The sequence below is a fragment of the Choloepus didactylus genome, chromosome 1 (assembly GCF_015220235.1).
Source record: "Choloepus didactylus isolate mChoDid1 chromosome 1, mChoDid1.pri, whole genome shotgun sequence".
NCBI classification, from domain to species: Eukaryota; Metazoa; Chordata; class Mammalia; order Pilosa; family Megalonychidae; genus Choloepus; species Choloepus didactylus.
Genome location: NC_051307.1, coordinates 166,640,257 through 166,658,749, shown reverse-complemented (window position 1 = coordinate 166,658,749; position 18,493 = coordinate 166,640,257). Strand labels below are relative to the sequence as shown.

Here is an 18,493-nt window from a genome sequence, read left to right as displayed (position 1 = left end):
CTCAGAAGCTTCTAATGGACTCAGATAAACTGACAGGTGATCTTAAGGTGTTTTCCTGTGATATGTATACTCTTCTGCCTGAAAAATTTTGAGACTGGTATGGACTCTAATATTCCTTCAGCATCATGCCAAATAAAGGTTTCTGCTAAATTCTGAAATGTATGATTATAAGATGGTATAATATATTGTTATTTATAATACTAAATAAGTTTTTGTTATATATATAAATATATCGTGATAATTTTATGTATAAAATGAGAATTGTCTTTATTACTCTGTTCTCCTGCTAAAGCCCATCTTTCTGTTTTTGTTTGTTTATAGCATGTCCAAACACTATTCCGGCTGACTTAGTATTCCTCGTTGAGGAATTTAGCAGGGTTGGGCAATCAAATTTCCAACAGGTGGTCAATTTCCTAAAGACCACTGTCAACTCTTTAGCCATTCATCCTGATGTTGTGAGAATTGGCTTGGTCTTCTATGGTGAGGAACCACGACTTGAGTTTTCTCTGGATACGTTCCAGAATCCAGCCCAAATCTTGGAGCATTTGGACAAATTAACCTACCGGGGAAGAGGAGGAAGGACTGAGATGGGCGCTGCTCTGGATTTCCTAAGGAACAGTGTTTTCATTGAAGAGAAGGGCAGCCGTTCCAAACACGGCGTGCAGCAGATAGCCGTGGTCCTCATGGAAGGCTTCTCCCACGACAACGTGTCCAGACCGGCTTCTCTGCTCCGCAGGGCGGGGGTTACCATCTATGCAGCAGGCACCCAACTGGCCTCCCAGAGTAAGGTCTTGGAGAAAATGGCCTCACACCCTCCTTGGAAGCATGCTATCTCCCTGGAATCCTTCCTGCAACTCTCCGTCGTAGGGAGCAAGATTAAGAACCAGCTCTGTCCTGAGATTGGGGGCAAAAGAATTTCCGTTTCTGGGATGAGCTATGCCTTAGAGGAAGGTAGGAGGGACTTTTCCAAATATTTGACCTTTTTTATTTGTTTAAGTCTTGTCTTTGCTTTCTTCATCCACTCACCTCCTCATTCCCCCTCCCCACAAAAAATTTTAAAATCAGTTCATTAAGAAACAAAACCCAGTCTCAATTCCAAATAATGCAGAAGAATGTGAAGTAAAAATTGAGAGTTCCTCTCTCCTCCTTCTCACCCCTAGAAGCCATGAGTACTGAGAGTGGGTTGATCTGATCTTAAGTTACTTAAAGCAGGAAATTATTTTTAAAATACAAACATACTTGAAATTTAGAATTTTAACTTAAAACATAAATAAACATTAATTTGCCAAGTTTTTGGTGCAGGGCCAGTGCTTTCTTGGGTATGAGCCCTGCTGTTTGGTGTTGTGGGCATTTTCTTCATGAACCATCCAGTAGTGTATTGTCTATAATATTCAGTTTCAGTTTCTTTAAAATGGGAAGAGAACTTAGCCAATTTTAAACAATCTGAGTGCATAAATCCTTATTGAATTTTATGATCTCAAAAATTCAATCTTTTGTATTACCATCTAGTACACCAGCAATTTTTTTTTAACAACTCACCTTTACTGAATCTTTTCTAAGCAGTTAACCTAGTTTTCATAGACACAACAAGCTTCTTTTCTTCACATTCATATTTTATATTAATCTGCACAATATTTGATTAATTGTATTATTATAACAAGACTGCCACAAACAGGATGGGAACAAACAACTCCCTCTTGGTAGATGAGTTGAACCTACTGAGTGTATTATTTCACTGAGTGAAGCAGAGCTGAGCGGTGTTCAACTAAGGAGACTCCAGGAGGGAGGGCACTCAGTGTAGCACAGTGGCATCACTCAATATGTTTTCAGAGAGAAGGGAGAACACCAATTTAGCTGGTGAGAACATCAGTATATGGTGAGTCAGGTAAGTGAAGGTCAATTGGGAGAGCTCCTGCTGCATGTAGTTAAAAAAAAATGCAACCCCCAAAATAGTGATTAAGTATATGCAGTTTGAAGTGAAACTGCCTGAATTTTAAGTTTCAAATTTGCCACTTGTTGGCTGTTATGAATATTTTTGTGTCTGTCTGTTTATTTGCCTATTTTTGTCTACCAATGCTAGTGTTTCTTATATTCAAATTAGAATCACAGAAAGATGACAACTTGAAATATAGATGATTAACTTAAAAATTCAAGGCTGTGATTATATCTTGAGGGGAAAATCACTGAATATATGTGTCGCTAACAAGCACTAAATGATCTTGTAAGCTCTTGGTTATTTGTGAGGTCTACAGATTTGAAATATCTAAATAAATTCCCATCTCTCTCTTTGGCCTGCACTTTTAGTCCATTTCTCTGTTTTGGGAACAAGGAACAGTTGAATTTCAGTATCATTTCCTTGTACACCCCTGCCTATATTCTGTACAGAAGAAGGAAAGAAAAGGAGCCCCTCTAATTTACCAACAGCGTAACGAGTTTAGAGTTGATTCCTTTTCCAATTGCATAGGAACCCGAATGAGGAAAATCAGCCTAAGGTCCAGAGGGATTGGGTGGAGACGGTTTAGAGATAAATTGAAGCTGTAAAGTCTTACCAGAATTTTGTTCTGAATGATCATACAGGTCCTAATAGCTACCATTTAGTGGTCCTTTTCTATGTGTCAGATACTCTGTTAAACACTTTATGTAAGTAACAGATGTGGATGCTTGGCAGCATCCAGACTGTAAGAAATATTACACATCTCTCTCTCCCCTCCCCCCCCCAACTCCATTTGCTAGAATTGGCAAGAATGTACAGTGCCAGGCAGTGTTCAGGACCCGAGGCTCCCCTGGGCAGTGCAGAGTCCTGGGCTGCAGGGGGGCCTCCTGGGCCACGATACCCCTACCACTTAGATACCAGGCATCCGTTTACCTCCCAGCTCTATCGCTGCAGGGAGCTGGGCTCCAGCAAGGTCTGCATTGCTGTCTTCTGTTTCCAAAATTTTTCTCTCCAGTCCCAAAGGATTCAACAAACACATAACAGAGGGGTGGTTCACTCCTCCCTGTACCCTCCAAGCTGCACCCCCTTCTGATGCCTGCCCTTTTAAGGCAGAGTCACCAGATAAATACAGGGCTTCCAATTAAATTGAATTTCATTCAGACAAACAAAAAATGCTTTTTTTTCTTTTTCTTTCTTTCTTTTTTTTTAGTATAAATCTGTCCCAAATATTGCATGGACCTAAGCACCCCTCCCCCCCACCTTAAGGTCCTGAGCAGATCACTTCCTTCCTGGCAGGAAACACAAAAAGGTTCTTAAATCTTCCCTGGGTCAAGGGAATCCAGAGATTGGAAACATGAGACTGAATTGCCTTTACTGAAAGGGACAAAGAGAAAAGTATATTTCATTCTGTTTAATGTCTGCTAGTGACAAAAATAAAATGCTGGGTAATTGTAACTTTATATTTTTAACATTGCTGCTTTTACATGATCTTATTTAATCCTCACAATAAACTTACTGAGCAGGTGTTAAAATCCTCACTTGACAGATGAGAAAATTGAGATGCAAGGAGGTCAAGCCATGTCCCTGAGGTCAAGTCATGTGCCTGAGGTCGTGCATCTACTAAGTGGGGAGATGGGATCTAAACATAGAACCATTTTGCCCTTTGGAGACCAAATTGTTTCACATATTCACTTACAAATTTATTTCATTTAATGAAATGATTCATTTTAAGTAAGCCTCATTTAAAACAGAAAGCTTTAAATCTCAGAAAGTGTACTCTTTTACCCACATACTTAAAAAATATGACATGACTGAGAGGCAAAAATGATGGATATCAAGGCAATTGAAAGCTTCAAATACATTCTGATTTTTACTTTCAGCTTGTTCCTAACTTTCCCATGTCAGATATATTGAGCATTATTACCTTATGCCTTAAGTGGGAGTCCTCAGAAAAAGACTCAGACATTAGGATTTGGATGCAAATGATTTATTTGGGTGGTGACCCCAGGAAGCCCTGGTAGGGGCGCAAGGATGTGAGGTGGGATAGGGAAGGAAGCCCATAGAGGGTGAGCTCATGAGCAGGTTATTGCCACTAGCTAGCACTGGGGCTCAATCCTGCTAGGACACTTGGGAAGCTGTGCAGAACTCACTTCAGAGCTGTCTTCCCCCAAAGAACAAGGGAGATGGCATATTTATCCTCTGGCTCCTGTCAGTCATTGGTTGGAGGCTGCTCCCACTGGCCTGCCCAGTGTGTGGGCTGATCATGCTCCTGGCCAAAGAACACCCTTCAGTAGAAAGCACTGAGGGGATATGGGTGGAGGTTGGGATCAATGGGCTACACCCCATCTCAGACTGTTCTAATCCTGGCTCTCGGTTGTTGCCTCCTCTTCTTGCCTAGGCTGTGTGCATATCGAGAAGGCAGATATTTACTTCCTTATTGATGGGTCTGGCAGCATCAACCCAGAGGGTTTTCTTGAAATGAAGACGTTCATGAATGAGGTGATAAAGATGTTCCAGGTTGGACCCAACAGAGTACAATTTGGAGTTGTTCAGTATTCACAAGAAATTGAGAGTCAATTTATTCTCAGCCAGTATCCCAGTGTGGCAGAGCTGAAGGAGGCCATTGACGGCATCTGGCAGTTGGGAGGTGGCACCATGACAGGTCATGCCTTGAAGAGCATGAAGCAGGTCTTTGCAGACACTGCCCGCAGCAACGTGCCTCGATTTCTCATAGTCATCACTGATGGTGAATCCAATGACCCCGTGGCTGAGGCTGCAGACGGATTGAGGGGAGATGGAGTCGTCATTTATGCTATTGGAGTAGGAAATGCTAACATTAATGAGCTTAATGAAATAGCTAAAGAGAAGATATTTTTTGTGTATGATTTTGATTCCTTGAAGGCCATCCAACAAGAAGTGGTTCAGGACATCTGCTCTTCAGAGAGTAAGAATTTTTTCTTCAACAATTCTCTCTCTCTCTCTATCTCTCTCGTATGTATGTGTTATATATTTGAATGGTGGATTCACTTATCAGCAACTTAGTATTGGACACACTCAGAGTGACCATGACCTAGAATGCACTGAACTGGTCAGACTTTATATGCATGTCATGTAGCTGTGTCTTGTTTTGTCTCTGGTCTGTGATGGGACACAGAAAATTTATCTAACTGATCTCCTTTTCCACCCCCTTTTAAAAATATTTTCATGTTGCGAATATGCCATCCCAGTTGGTCTTTGGGGACTTGTAATTAATTGGATTCAGACTCTAAATGAATGTTCTGTTCTTCTCCCCCCCCCCCCCCCCCCAGCCTGTAAGAGTAGGAAAGCTGACATTATCTTCCTGATTGATGGTTCAGAAAGCATCTCCTCAAATGACTTTGAAAAGATGAAGGGCTTCATAGAGAGAATGGTGAACATCTCTAACATTGGTGCTGATGAGGTTCAGATTGGCCTTTTGCAGTTCAGCTCAACTCCCCAGGAGGAATTCAGGCTCAACCAGTACTCCTCCAAGGAGGACATTCGCAGGGCCGTCTCGGCGGTTCGGCAAATGTATGCTGGCACCATGACTGGGCAAGCCCTGCGTTTCACTCTGCCGTATTTTGACAGTTCGAGAGGAGGGAGACCCAGTGTCCATCAGTATTTGATTGTGATCACCGATGGGGTTGCCCAGGATAACGTAGCAATACCAGCCAAGGCCCTCAGGGACAGAAACATCATTATTTTTGCCATTGGGGTGGGGGAAGCCAAAAACTCTCAGCTTTTGGAGATTACTGGTAACCAGGACAATGTGTACTATGAAGAACAATTTGAATCCCTTCAGAACATGGAGAAGAAAATTCTTTATAAGGTCTGCAGCCCGCAAGGTGAGTGACAGAGGATTTGGTTTTTGATTCACAAGCCCTTTGTAGGTATCAGGGACCCTGTTGGTTCTCAATAAAATAAAACTTGGATCCTCTAGCTGGGCAGGAGGAGCTGGGGGGAGATCGCTCTGCGGGAGCATAACTGGACTCAACTTTGGCACTGTGAGTCACCTTCCCCTTTTAATCATTCCTGTGACTGCCGTCTGTCATTCTGGCCTCCAGAGAGGCCTGACCCTGTTTGGAACTCTGTCATTCCTTGCAGCATACACAAAATCAGGCTGGAATGTCTAAACAAAACTTTACTGAAGGTTCAGGCATATCAAAAAGGAAATAGAAGCAGAGACTATTATCAGTTGGACAGTCTTTCCTCATCTCTCCTATGAAATAGAACATAGTGTCTTGTCTGTGAGACTCTGTACAGGGTTGTCTCTACTTTGTTTCTAATCTACTTCCATATGGCCCAGACCATTTTTCATCTACCCCAGGAGCACCCTCAATCCTGTTTTGTCTCCCTAAGTTTTTATCCCAAACAGCAAGACCCAGGGAAGGGGGCTTCTTCTCTTGACAGCCTGAGTCTGTTCTTCTGAGTTCATCTTTCTTTCCCCAAGATTTACCTTTCAGGGGGCGATTAACCCAGTCTTTGGAGAAGACTCCACCTTCTGTGAGCTAATCTCCTGAGATTCTACTGCACTACCACATTATAATCAGAATAGATAACCTTCATGTGGTGCTTATTTTGTGCCAGAGCTGTTCTAAGAGCTTCCTGTACAGTAACACATTTAATACTCATGATAGTAGGCACATTTTACAGATGAGGAAACCAAGGCACAGGAGATTAGCCTATTTGGGTCAAGTAAATGGCAGAGATGAAATTTGAACCTGAGGTAGTCAGGTTCCAGATGCTATGTACTAAATATTGCACTCTACTGCCTCTTGGTAGAGTAGAGTAGAGCAGAACAGTACCTCTCAAACTTTAACAAGCTTTTAAATCACCAGGGGATCTTGTTAAAATGCAGATTATGATTCAGTAGGTCATGGGTGGGATTTGGCATTTCTGGTAATCTCCCAAGTACAGTTGATCCTGCTGGTCCTCAGACTACACTTCAAGGTGGAGGGGAGTATAATATAGCATCGAGAAGCATAGTGACACATAGCATGGCATAGAGTAGTGTAGTGTAGTATTGAATAGTAAAATGTAGTATGGTATGGTATTGTATGGAATAGCATGGAATTTCATAGGATGATATAATGTGGTATAGTGCTGTGTAGTACGGTGTAGTATAGTGTAGTATGATAAAGTATAGTAGAATGTAAAATGGCTTACAAGGGAACTCATAAAGCTCAACATTCCTACAAGAGAGCCACATATACATATACACATATACACAATAATCATTTTGTTATTATAGCCTTAAATATAGATAAATTAAAATGGATTTAGAAGCTTTTTGCAGTTTTATGCTGAAAAACATGGGAAAGAATGCTACTCACCTCTGTGCATATTTAACTATGTGCCTCTTGACAAGGTCTTGCTACTTTCAGTTGGACCTGCTGGGAGGCAAAGCATGGGCTTTTGACGTTTATAAAGCACCTTTCCAGCCTTTAACGTCTTGATTTCTTGCAACAAGTCTGAGAAATAAGCAATATTTTTAAAAAATCCCCATATCAGTTAGGATATTTTTGCCTACAAGTAACAGAAAACTCAACTCAAGCAAGAAGGACCCGTGTTATTGCATGTAACTGGAACTCTAAAGGCTCCATCAAGATTCCTACTTGGGTTTTTGATCACATATGTAACACTGATCCTAATGCTTTAGATGGTATATGCTCATCTAATATTCACACCAACCCCATGTGAAGTACAAGCTATTATTATGACATCCAATTTCTAGATGGGAAGAATAAGGCAGAGAGAGGTGAAGAAACATAGATGGGAAATATTGGAAGAGGGGATCAAACTCCTCGGCAGTTTGCTGTCAAAGCCTGAGCACTCACTGTTATACATACAGAGTCTCTTCATGAGAATCTGGGGCCCAATTTGGGCCACACTTTATTTTGAAGGCAGAGGCTGAATTTTGGAGGACTAGGATGAGATCCCTGCATCCCATCAGACCTTTAGAGTCAGCTTTTCTGAAGCATTTAATTTACTCATTAGTTATCATTATCTTTTGCTGATACTGTCTAAAGAATATCACTACTTTGCAGTAGTCTACGTGAATATGAAAATCATTTGAAAAGAATCCATGCTTACAATTTTAAAAAAAGAAGCATGGATTCTGGATTGTCTTGCATCGATTGAGCAGTTTAGGTTCTTCAGGCAGCAAAGGCCTATTTTTAAATTATTATTTATATGCAGCTGGGCATTATCCTGGGGAGGGTAAGAGATATGTGATTCTATCTTTTCTTTTCAGTTCATTTTGTATCGATGTAGTAAATTAGATTTATGTTTATTTTCAACTTTGTATTGTAACTTTTTAGATGTAATTAGCTAGATGCTCTAATATTTCCTGGAACCTAATTAATTTTAGAATTCTAGAATCATAAAGCTGAAAAGGTCCTTAGAAGTTATCTGGCAAAGTTCAACCCTATCCATTAGCAGGGAGAGAAAATTTTCCATGCCACAATAACAAAGCACCAGTTATAGAATAAAGCCACCTGAAAATGTTCCTAGGGAAAATGTAAATTAGAAATGTTGGAGCAATATACCATACTACAAAAATAAAATTCCTCTTCTCTGAAATTAGATATAACATAGAAATGGGATTTACATCTGTAAAAGCTCCTTTGGTGATTTGAATTAGAGATTTAAAAAAACAACTAAAACAAGCTGTTTTATATGAAGGAAGGGGAGGAAGACTTTTTCTGTTTTGGCAATTCTAGAAGGATGACATGTAAGGGATTGAAAACTCATGGCTCAGCCATGGATTTCAGGTTCCTGAGTATCTTTAAGCCACTGTCTATGACCTTTTTCACTGGTACATATTTGTTTTCCCCAAAATTGTTATCTGCAGTTTTGCCTTTACTGATTCTGAGCCAAATGCTTTAGTATGTGATAATCTAAAGGAAAGATGCCCACATGTCCTGGTTTGCCTTGGGCAGTGTAGATTTACCCTTGTTGTCCAGAAGTAATTAATAAAAGTGCCCCCTTTTGTTTTATAAGTTTATTTATAAATTTCCTTCACCCAGGTTCTAGTCCAGGTGTGTCTGTGATCATTAACTTCTGCAAGCTGGAATTTTGTGGGTGGTCTTATTGTTTGCCTTTCAGTGTGTGGGTATAGTCGAAAGATCAATGGCTCTTCAAATTCTGGATACACTCTTCTCAAGACGGCTTAAAAAATTCAGGCAGAGGGAAAAGATATTGGCAGTGATTGCCAGACCTGACCTTTCCTTATATGCTGTCTCACTCTTGAAACAAGGTATATGCACAGTTGATGAATCAGGGAGAAGACTTCCAGGGGTGAAGTAAATAATGCAGCTAGTGCTGAAAGAAACTCTAGGCTCATTTATGTGCCCTTCTTCATTCATTTATCAAACATTTACTACATCTACTATATTCTAGGCACTGTATTAGGCACTGGGAAAATAAGATGTCACGGCCCCTACTATCAAGGAGACCTTGCCTAGGAGGGAAGAAGGTCAAGTAAAGTAACAATGGGCATGCAGAGGAATCTAACTCAACTGGAGGAGGTGGGGACATGTGTCAGAGAGGACTTCAGAGAGGGGTGGTATTTGAATTGCTACTTGAAGGACATGAATGAGTTAACCAGATTGGTGTAGGGGGATGGGAAAGGACACTTCAGGCAGAGGGAATAGAACCTGCAGAGGAGTAGAGGTATGAAACAGTATTTATTGTATCAGATTTTGCCGTGCAAGAAACCATCTCAAAACTTAAAGCACCACTGTTATTTAGCTCACACTTCTGTGGGTTGCCTGGGAGTTCTTATGTCAGAGCCATCAGGGCTGATCTCTTCTGGGCTTGGTCATATATCTATGAATGACTAATTTGATTTTCTCCTCTTCCACCTTAAAGGATGCAACGTGGATTTGTCTGTAGGAATTGATATCTCAACCGCCACTGGGCAAGTTCAGCAGAAGCTTCAAGGGTTACTGCCACAGCTGATGCAACAGTTGACCTTACTTTCCAACATCAGTTGTAGTGGTCCTGGCCAGATCAACACGAGGTTCCGCTACTTGGTTCCTGGCCCAAACGGCCAGCTTATCTTTGACTCTGGCTTTGATAAGTACAGTCATGAGGTCATCCAGAAGTTCTTGGTTCATCAGGCTGCCAGGAACAACCGTATGGATGTGGTTTTTCTGCAGTCCCTGGGAGAGAATGCTATCCATCTGGCTTCTGCTACAGTGAAGGTAACACCCGATGAGAACCCTTGCAAGGAGCCATCAGGCAGCCATCATTCACTCTTTTGTTACTGAGACCAACTAAACTCTTCTTTATGGGGATCTTACAGAGTGGAAAGCCATAGTTGGTAACAACCAACAAAAGATATGTTTTCATTCAATTAACAATATTTATTAAGCACTAGAGGCTCTGTGTGGAATGATACCAGTAATTTCCTGCCCTCAAGTTGCACAGTGATCTACATTCTTCCATGACATAAATTCATTCCAAAGACAACCTGGGAGATGTTTGAAAGTTCTTTAGTGACTTACTGCTACTCATCTCCATCTAGAGTTATTTTTCCAGCCAGCACCTTGCACTGTCTTTAGTGACAGCTAATGACTGGCCAGTGCAGCCCACCCCTCGAACCCCCATGTTTCCACCTGCTGCCCATGAACTTTATACCAACAAAAGTCCATGAGATGAAAATATCTCATGTTACATTTATGATAACTTTGGACGTTACAGTTAGTTTTTCTTTCAATCATCATCCAATTTATTTCTTGACTAATTCACTTTTTTTTTTTTAATTTTTATTGGGATTGTTCAGATACCATACAATTATCCAAAGATCCAAAGTGTACAATCAGTTGCCCCTGCTACCCTCTTACAGCTGTGCATCCATCACCACACTTAATTTTTGTTCAATTTTTAGAACCTTTTCATTTCTCCAGGCAAGTAATAAAGTGAAAGATGGGGCAAGAAAGAAAAAAAAAAAAAAAAAGGAAAAGAAAAGGAAACTTGAATCCTCCCATATCCCTAACCAACCCCCCTCAATTACTGACTCGTAGTGTTGGTATAGTACATTTGTTACTGTTTATGAAAGAATGTTGAAATACTACAGACTGTAGTATATAGTTTGCAATAAGTATATATTTCTTCCCTATATGTCCCTCTATTGTTAACTTCTAGTTGTATTGTCATACATTTGTTCTAGTTCATGGAAGAGTTTTCTAATATTTGTACAGTTAATCATGGACATTGCCCACCATAGGATTCAGTTTTATACATTCTCATCTTTCGACCTCCAACTTTCCTTCTGGTTACATATATGACTCTGAGCTTCCCGTTTCCACCTCATTCACATGCCCTTCGGCAGTGTTAGTTATTCGCACATCTTGCTACCTACACCTCTGTTTATTCCCAAACATTTAAGTTCATCCTAGTTGAACATTCTGCTCATACTAAGCAACCACTCCCCATTCTTAAGCCTCGTCCTATATCTTGGTACCTTATATTTCATGTCTATGAGTTTACATATTATAGTTAGTTCTTACCAGTGAGACCCTGCAATATTTGTTCATATGTGTCTGGCTTATTTCACTCAGTGTATTTCCCTTGAGGTTTTGACATCAACCCATTTTTTTTAAGATGGTTTTGTTCACACCCCATACATTCCATCCTAAGTAGACAATTGATGGTTCTCTGTATGGTCACATATTTATGTGTTCACCATCTTTACCACCATCTGTATAAGGGCATCTACATTTCTTCCACAAGGCAGGAGGGAGAGTCAAAGAAGGTAGAGAGGGAAAAGAAAGGAAAAACTGACAGCTAGGAAGTAGCAAAAGGAAAAGTAATCTTAAATCAAAGTAGGGTAAGAGTCAGACAACACCACCAATGTCAAGTGTCTATCATGCCTCCCCTATCCCCCCCTCTTATCTGCATTTACCTTGGTATATCACCTTTGTTACATTAAAGGAAGCATAATACAATGATTCTGTTAGTTACAGTCTCTAGTTTATGCTGATTGCATCCCTCCCCCAATGCCTCCCCATTTTTAACACCTTGCAAGGTTGACATTTGCTTGTTCTCCCTCGTAAAAGAACATATCTGTACATTTTATCACAATTGTTGAACACTCTAGATTTCACCAAGTTACACAGTCCCATTCTTTATCTTTCCTCCTTTCTTCTGGTGTCTCACATGCTCCCCACCTTCCTCTCTCAACCGTATACATAGCTATCTTTGTTCAGTGTACTTACATTGCTATGCTACCATCTCCCCAAAAATTGTATTCTGAACCACACACTCCCATCTTCTCCTATAACTCTGCAGTGCTCCCTTTAGTAATTCCTGTAGGGCAGGTGTTTTGTTCACAAAGTCTCTCATTGTCTGTTTGTCAGAAAATATTTTGAGCTCTCCCTCATATTTGAAGGACAGCTTTGCTGGATATAGGGTTCTTGGTTGGAGGTTTTTCTCTTTCAGTGTCTTAAATATATCACACCACTTCCTTCTTGCCTCCATGGTTTCTGCTGAGAGATCTGCACATAGTCTTATTAAGCTTCCTTTGTATGTGATGGATTGCTTTTCTCTTGCTGCTTTCAGGATTCTCTTTTTGTCTTTGACATTTGATAATCTGATTATTAAGTGTCTTGGCATAGGCCTATTCATATCCATTCTATTTGGAGTACGCTGCGCTTCTTGAATCTGTAATTTTATGTCTTTCATAAGAGATGGGAAATTTTCATTGATTATTTCCTCTATTATTGCCTCTGCCCCTTTTCCCTTCTCTCCTCCTTCTGGGACACCAATGATAAGTAGATTCTTGTACTTTGTTTCCTCTTTAAGTTCCCGGAGATGTTGCTCATATTTTTTCATTCTTTTCTCCATCTGCTCCTTTGCGTGTAGACTTTCAGGTGTTTTGTTCTCCAGTTCTTGAGTGTTTTCTTCTGCCTCTTGATGTCTGCTGTTGTATGTTTCCATTGTGTCTTTCATCTCTTGTGCTGTGCCTTTCATTTCCATAGATTCTACTAGTTGTTTTTTTGAACTTTTCAATTTCTGCCGTATATATGCCCAGTGTTTTCTTTACAGCCTCTATCTCTTTTGTGAAATATTCTCTAAAGTTTTTGAATTGATTTAACATTAGTTGTTTAAATTCCTGTGTCTCAGTTGAAGTGTATGTTTGTTCCTTTGACTGGGTCATAGGTTCGTTTTTGATAGTGTAGGTTATAGTTTTCTGTTTTCTAGGCATCTGACCTCCTAGGCCACCCCAATCAGGTTTTCCCAGGCAAGAACAGGTTCAGGTCACAGAAGGAGGAAATATTCAGTATCTGGTTCCCCTGATGGTTTTTCTTATAGAGGATTAATACACCTGTGCTTTTCTGTTTGGCAGGTGCAGTCTATCACTGCCTGTGTAAGGGGGTGTGGCCTGTGGCTCTCCTCCCCCAAGCTTTGGGGTCTGGTTCCGGAAAGGCGGGCTGTAAAGCTGGGACCCTCCCTTTCCTTTGGGAAGCTATGCCCCCTCCAAAGAGGTCACTGCCTATCAGGTAGTTCTTTGTTTCTCTGACTCTGCTGATCAAAGTGTTTTGATTTTAAAATAGCTGAGTCTGTCTTTACTGCAAAGTGCTGCAGGCTGAAAGCGGCTGCAGTTTTCTCCACAGAGAGCAAAAGGGACAGAAAAGCTCCCAGGTTCACCCGTCAGCCTCTGGGCTTTTTGTCCTGAGGCAGATATGTCCCCTGACTCTCCCGAGGTCAGTTGTCCTCAAAAGCCTCTGCCTGCTCATTGAGGATTCACTGTCTGTATTTAGCAGTTAACATTAAAATTCCAGATGGAGCTGGGCTGTGGTACACTAGCTTGTTCGGAGAGTGCTGTTCTCTAGCACCGCGCGGCTTCTGTGAGGCAGGGGCTCTTGGCTCTTGGCTCTCGGCTCTCAGCACGGGTCGGCAGTTTTACTTACAGATTTTATGCTGTGATCTCGGGCATTCCTCCCAATTCAGGTTGGTGGTTGATAAGTGGACAGCCATGTTTGTCTCCCCACAGTTATTCCTGGTTATTTACTAGTTTTTTGGTCATTTATGAATTGTTCCTGGGGGGACTAACAGTCTTCCATGTCTCTCTATGCCGCCATCTTTTTCTCTCCTAACTCACTTTTTAAATTAAATATTTCTAGGAGTAAAAGTAACACTCTTTAATTGTAGAAAATTTATTAAAAACATATAACAGAAAAAAATAACTGCCCATATCCCTCTCTCTCTCTCTCTCCACATACCCACCCCCACTCCACCCCACCTCTACACTTGAAAACCCCTGTTAATATTCTAATGTTTGGCATTGATAAAAATGTATATTTTCAGACAATTTTTGGAAGGTATTTTTAAGTGACTAGATTAAGATGGCTATAAGTGGGGGGTGGGGCGGGGTTCAGAGAGGTTGAACTACAAGTGAATGAATAATAAAACAAAGAAATGAATAGGTAAAAAGGAACAGAGTGAAAAGCTGTCATTAATCAGAAAAACTCATCCTTGCATTTGTAAGAAATGTTCAATCAATAATATCCTTCTTCTCCATTCCCTTTCTCCTCTGCCCTTTTTTTCTTCCTTTTTTCCTTTCTGCCTTCCTCTGCTCATTCTCTTTCTCTCTTTGTCTCTGGCTCTCTCTCTTTTAAATAACAGGTCCTTTTAGTGTTTACAGATGGACTGGACGACGATTTAGAGAGACTGAAGGAAATATCTGAGCTTCTCCACAGCAAAGGTAAGTGCACAGAGTTGTCCTGGTTCGGGGGGCAGGGGAGCGTGTTTTTGTCACAGGGTCAGACTTCCAGAAGCCTTCCGTGTGCTAACCCTCGTAGCTGGAGCTCAGCACCCACAAAACAATGCCCAGCCTCCTTTGTATGAGTCCGGGGTTCATTCAGAGCCCAGAGTCTCCCCATCCCCCAATTCCTGACACCGACCGGGGGTCTCTGACTGAGATGGGACTGGCCAATTACCATCCTGGCACCTGCACTGTTGAAACACCTCCACTTCATGGTGAGTGGGTGCTGTTTGTTCTTTCAGGCTACTTAGGGGGCCATATGTTTCTTTTCTCTGGACTCCGGGAGTCAGTCTTGCTTTCCCCACTGCCCCTCCTCTTCCCATTGTCTCTAATTCTTCCTCCTCTCCAGCTCCAAGGGCTGCTGCTAGTGTGTGTGTGTGTGGCATCTTTGGGAAAGTTAGAATAAGGCACCCCATCCTCTGGGCGGATGCCATCTGGTGTGTGGGCACATGGCTTGGCGAGTGGCCTGCTGGCTGGATCTCCGCTCACACCAGCTCCTTCCGCAGGGAGTTCCTGGGAAGTGCAACTTGTCCAACCGCATGATGGCTACAGCCATTCCCACTAAAAGTCCTAAAGCAACCAGCAACTTATTTATTCCAGTTCCTTCATCCTTCTCCCTTCTTGGGGATGATATTTTTCCATTGGTTAACGAAGGCCTGGGATATTTTTTATGACAAGTTGCTCCCAACTGAATTTTCTATACAGAGCACCACTGGAAGTTTCAATTACTATGTGACAAATCACTGTAAAACTTTGCCTATGTTCTGGGCCATCAATTCCATTTCCAGGAACTTATTTTTAAGAATTAATTAACAGTATACACACAATTTTTAACCACAAGATCATCATGCAGCTTGTTCACAACAGCAAAAGGCTTCTTTGCCTGTCTATGTGTGCTGAGAATATATTTTTTGAAGTATTAATAGTCGCATTTGTTCTCAATTTTCCACAAATACAGAATTTCAAAGTATCCTTGTCCATTTGATCTCTGTTATGTGGACAAATCCAAATGATCCTTTAGTGCCTACATCAGTGGGACAGGCTAAGTTACACTTCAATTAACAGGTAACCTCCAAATCTCAGTGATTTAAAATAGTAAAGATGTATTCATCTCTCGGGCCTCATACCCATCACCCAGGGACCCAGGCTGAAGGAGGGTCCATCCCAACAGGTTCTTTTGCTATGGCTGTGCCAAGAGAAAGGAAATGGGGTAAATTATACCCTAGCTCTTAAAGTTTCCCCCAGGGAGTGACACAGGCCACTTCTGCTCACATTTCATTGGCCAGAGCAAACTGTATGACCACTTCTTTCATGAGGTAGATAATGTTTTACAGGTAAGGAATTGTGGCTCAATGAGGCTATGTAACGTTCCCAAAGAAGCGCAATCCCATCATGCCCCCTTAAGAAGACAATCCAGAATATTTGTGAACAGCTCCATTAATGACTACAGTTTCTAAGCGTAAACCACAATAGTCCATTTCAGGAATGGGCTCAGAAGGATGTAGCTTGATACAACAAGGGCTGAAAATCCTCTATGAGATAAAGATGGAGGCTACAAGAGAGCTATGAGAGTCCCTTGTGGTTCCACTTAACTGTTTCACTTTCTGCTGGCGGAATTTAAAGGCATCAGATCAATTCTTAAAGAATGTATATCATGAACTAGTTTTGATTTTAATAAAAAATGCAGCTTCGAGACAAGAGAAGTGAAGGATATGGGAATGGTGGGATGATCGATGAATAGCTACGGCTGAGACAAAGACAGGCCATTCAAAAGATATGCTAGTAGTTCAACTGCCTGTTGATATTTTGAAGGATTCTCCGGACTCCTAATCATTGGTCTGGAAGGTGTGCATAAATTAGAAGAGCTCCAGGAGCTAGAATTTGGCAGAGGATTTGCATATAAGCAACCTCTGAGCATCACACTGCCATCCCTCCCAAGCATCTTACTGAAGCAACTTGTAAGTATTTTTTTTAATCATCAACCCTCACTAGGTCTTACTAATTATAATAATTTTAAAAACTGCAAGAGAATTCTATCTTAGGGTGTCATGTGATGTAGGCTAACCCAGATGAAAAACATTATGTGATGTGTATTCTATTTTTCAGGACACAATTGTAGAACGAACATGCTGCAATAGGTGCGGGATATGTTTTGGAGAAGATGGGTACAAAGGTGATGATGGGGGCCCAGGCAGGAAGGTGAGAATTTGTTGGGTATGAATTAGGGGACAGAGAGAGATGACATGTCAGCATCTACTGCACACCAGGCTCTGTGTTGCATATTTAAAAGCCTTTTCCCATATTGCCCTCCTAACAAACCTTTGAGGTGGACATTATTTTACAAGTGCAGAATTGTGACTTAGAAAGGGGACATCAATTTCCCAAATTTGCACAGTTTTGAAGAGACTTGACTCTACATCTCACATTCTTTTCATTATATTTAGCTTGCTACTAATGTGTATTTGACAAATAATTTTACATGTCCCACCACTGCACAAATGTTTTCACTTGTGTACAAAATTTTCACTTGTCCCACATCTGCTTCCTTTACAGTAACAAATACCTCTTTCCCACCTATCTAATATTGTTTTCTATAGCATTAAACTCTGGGAGAAGACACTATCACTGGTTTCATGTGGTGGTGAATCAGGGTTTATTGATTGGAAAATTACTACTTAACACTTTTGAAGGAGAGTTTCTTATTAGAGATGATCCTTAGATGTCCAGAAGCTGGCATGATTCTATTCTCACAAACCAAAATGTAAGGTTAAGTCAAAATGCATTGGGTTTGCATCACCTTTTTTTTTTTTTCTGTTAATGACAATAAGCTTTATTACATCAAGCAGTAAATACATACAAAGATGTAAACAGTTTTAGTCATTTTTTTCTAGACATTTGATCAATTTACAGAAAACACAACTGAAATCTACATACAGTCTCAGTATGAAAATTGGGGGGGGGGTTTCCTTGTTAGGTATGAGGGGTTGCTCTTCTGTATTTATAACCTGTGCATTGTTAAACTGACTTCAAAGCATTAATAGTCATGCGAATATTTAAGCAAAAAAGAACTTATAGTAAGCAGAAACTACACTGTATGCCAAACTGAGGCCTGCTACTAAGTAAAGCATGCTGTCAGTATTTACTAAAAACAGAATCCTTAGAGTTGTATTAGCTTATGAAAGGAACAAAGAACAATTTAGGTAAGATAAATGCATTCAAAAGAGAAGATTAAAGTGAAATGCTGGCGTCTCAGAGGCAAACTTAATGCTTAAGGGAAAAAAACCCGGGGTACTTCCTAATTACTTAAAACACAAATCCTAATCAACAGCAAAATCTTTTCTCAATCTTAAAGTTTTCAGGTTGAGAGCCTAATGAACCATGGGAACAAAACGGGGAGAAAAAAAAAACTGTTAACAGTTTGAAAACAAGAGTTTCATCTGAACAGGGGAGATGAATTGTAACTTCATCTTGTAAAAAGATGGCAAGCCTTCAACGCTAACAAGGCGGCGAGGATGCGGCATTCCATTCCGTTCTGTTTCAGCCAAGCACTTAGGAACACAGTCCTCTAGCCTGAATGATCCCTCCTTGTAGTCTCTTTGTTGCAAGTTCGCTCCCCGCTTAGGCGGGTCTGATCTCTTTTCCCAACTCTTTGATGATTCCCAGCAGCTCTGCATATTGGCTTTAGCAGCCCAGCATATTCGCTTTGGGGAACCTGGCTGTTCTCAGTTCTCTGTGTGTAGCCAAAGGATGGCGGCCATAGTCACAGCTGC

At 41.0% G+C, this 18,493-nt stretch overlaps 1 protein-coding gene across 1 annotated transcript in view; it reads left to right on the top strand.

Moving 5' to 3' along the window:
- The window catches only part of LOC119541310 (collagen alpha-4(VI) chain-like), a 117,179-nt gene that overhangs the window by 31,909 nt on the left and 66,777 nt on the right, over window positions 1–18,493 (top strand). Inside the window, exons 6-12 of the mRNA XM_037845109.1 lie at window positions 322–951; window positions 4,332–4,877; window positions 5,242–5,796; window positions 9,824–10,158; window positions 14,585–14,663; window positions 16,536–16,681; window positions 16,830–16,922. Coding sequence (XP_037701037.1) covers window positions 322–951; window positions 4,332–4,877; window positions 5,242–5,796; window positions 9,824–10,158; window positions 14,585–14,663; window positions 16,536–16,681; window positions 16,830–16,922 — 2,384 coding nt within the window. The remainder of the gene's footprint in view (window positions 1–321; window positions 952–4,331; window positions 4,878–5,241; window positions 5,797–9,823; window positions 10,159–14,584; window positions 14,664–16,535; window positions 16,682–16,829; window positions 16,923–18,493) is intronic.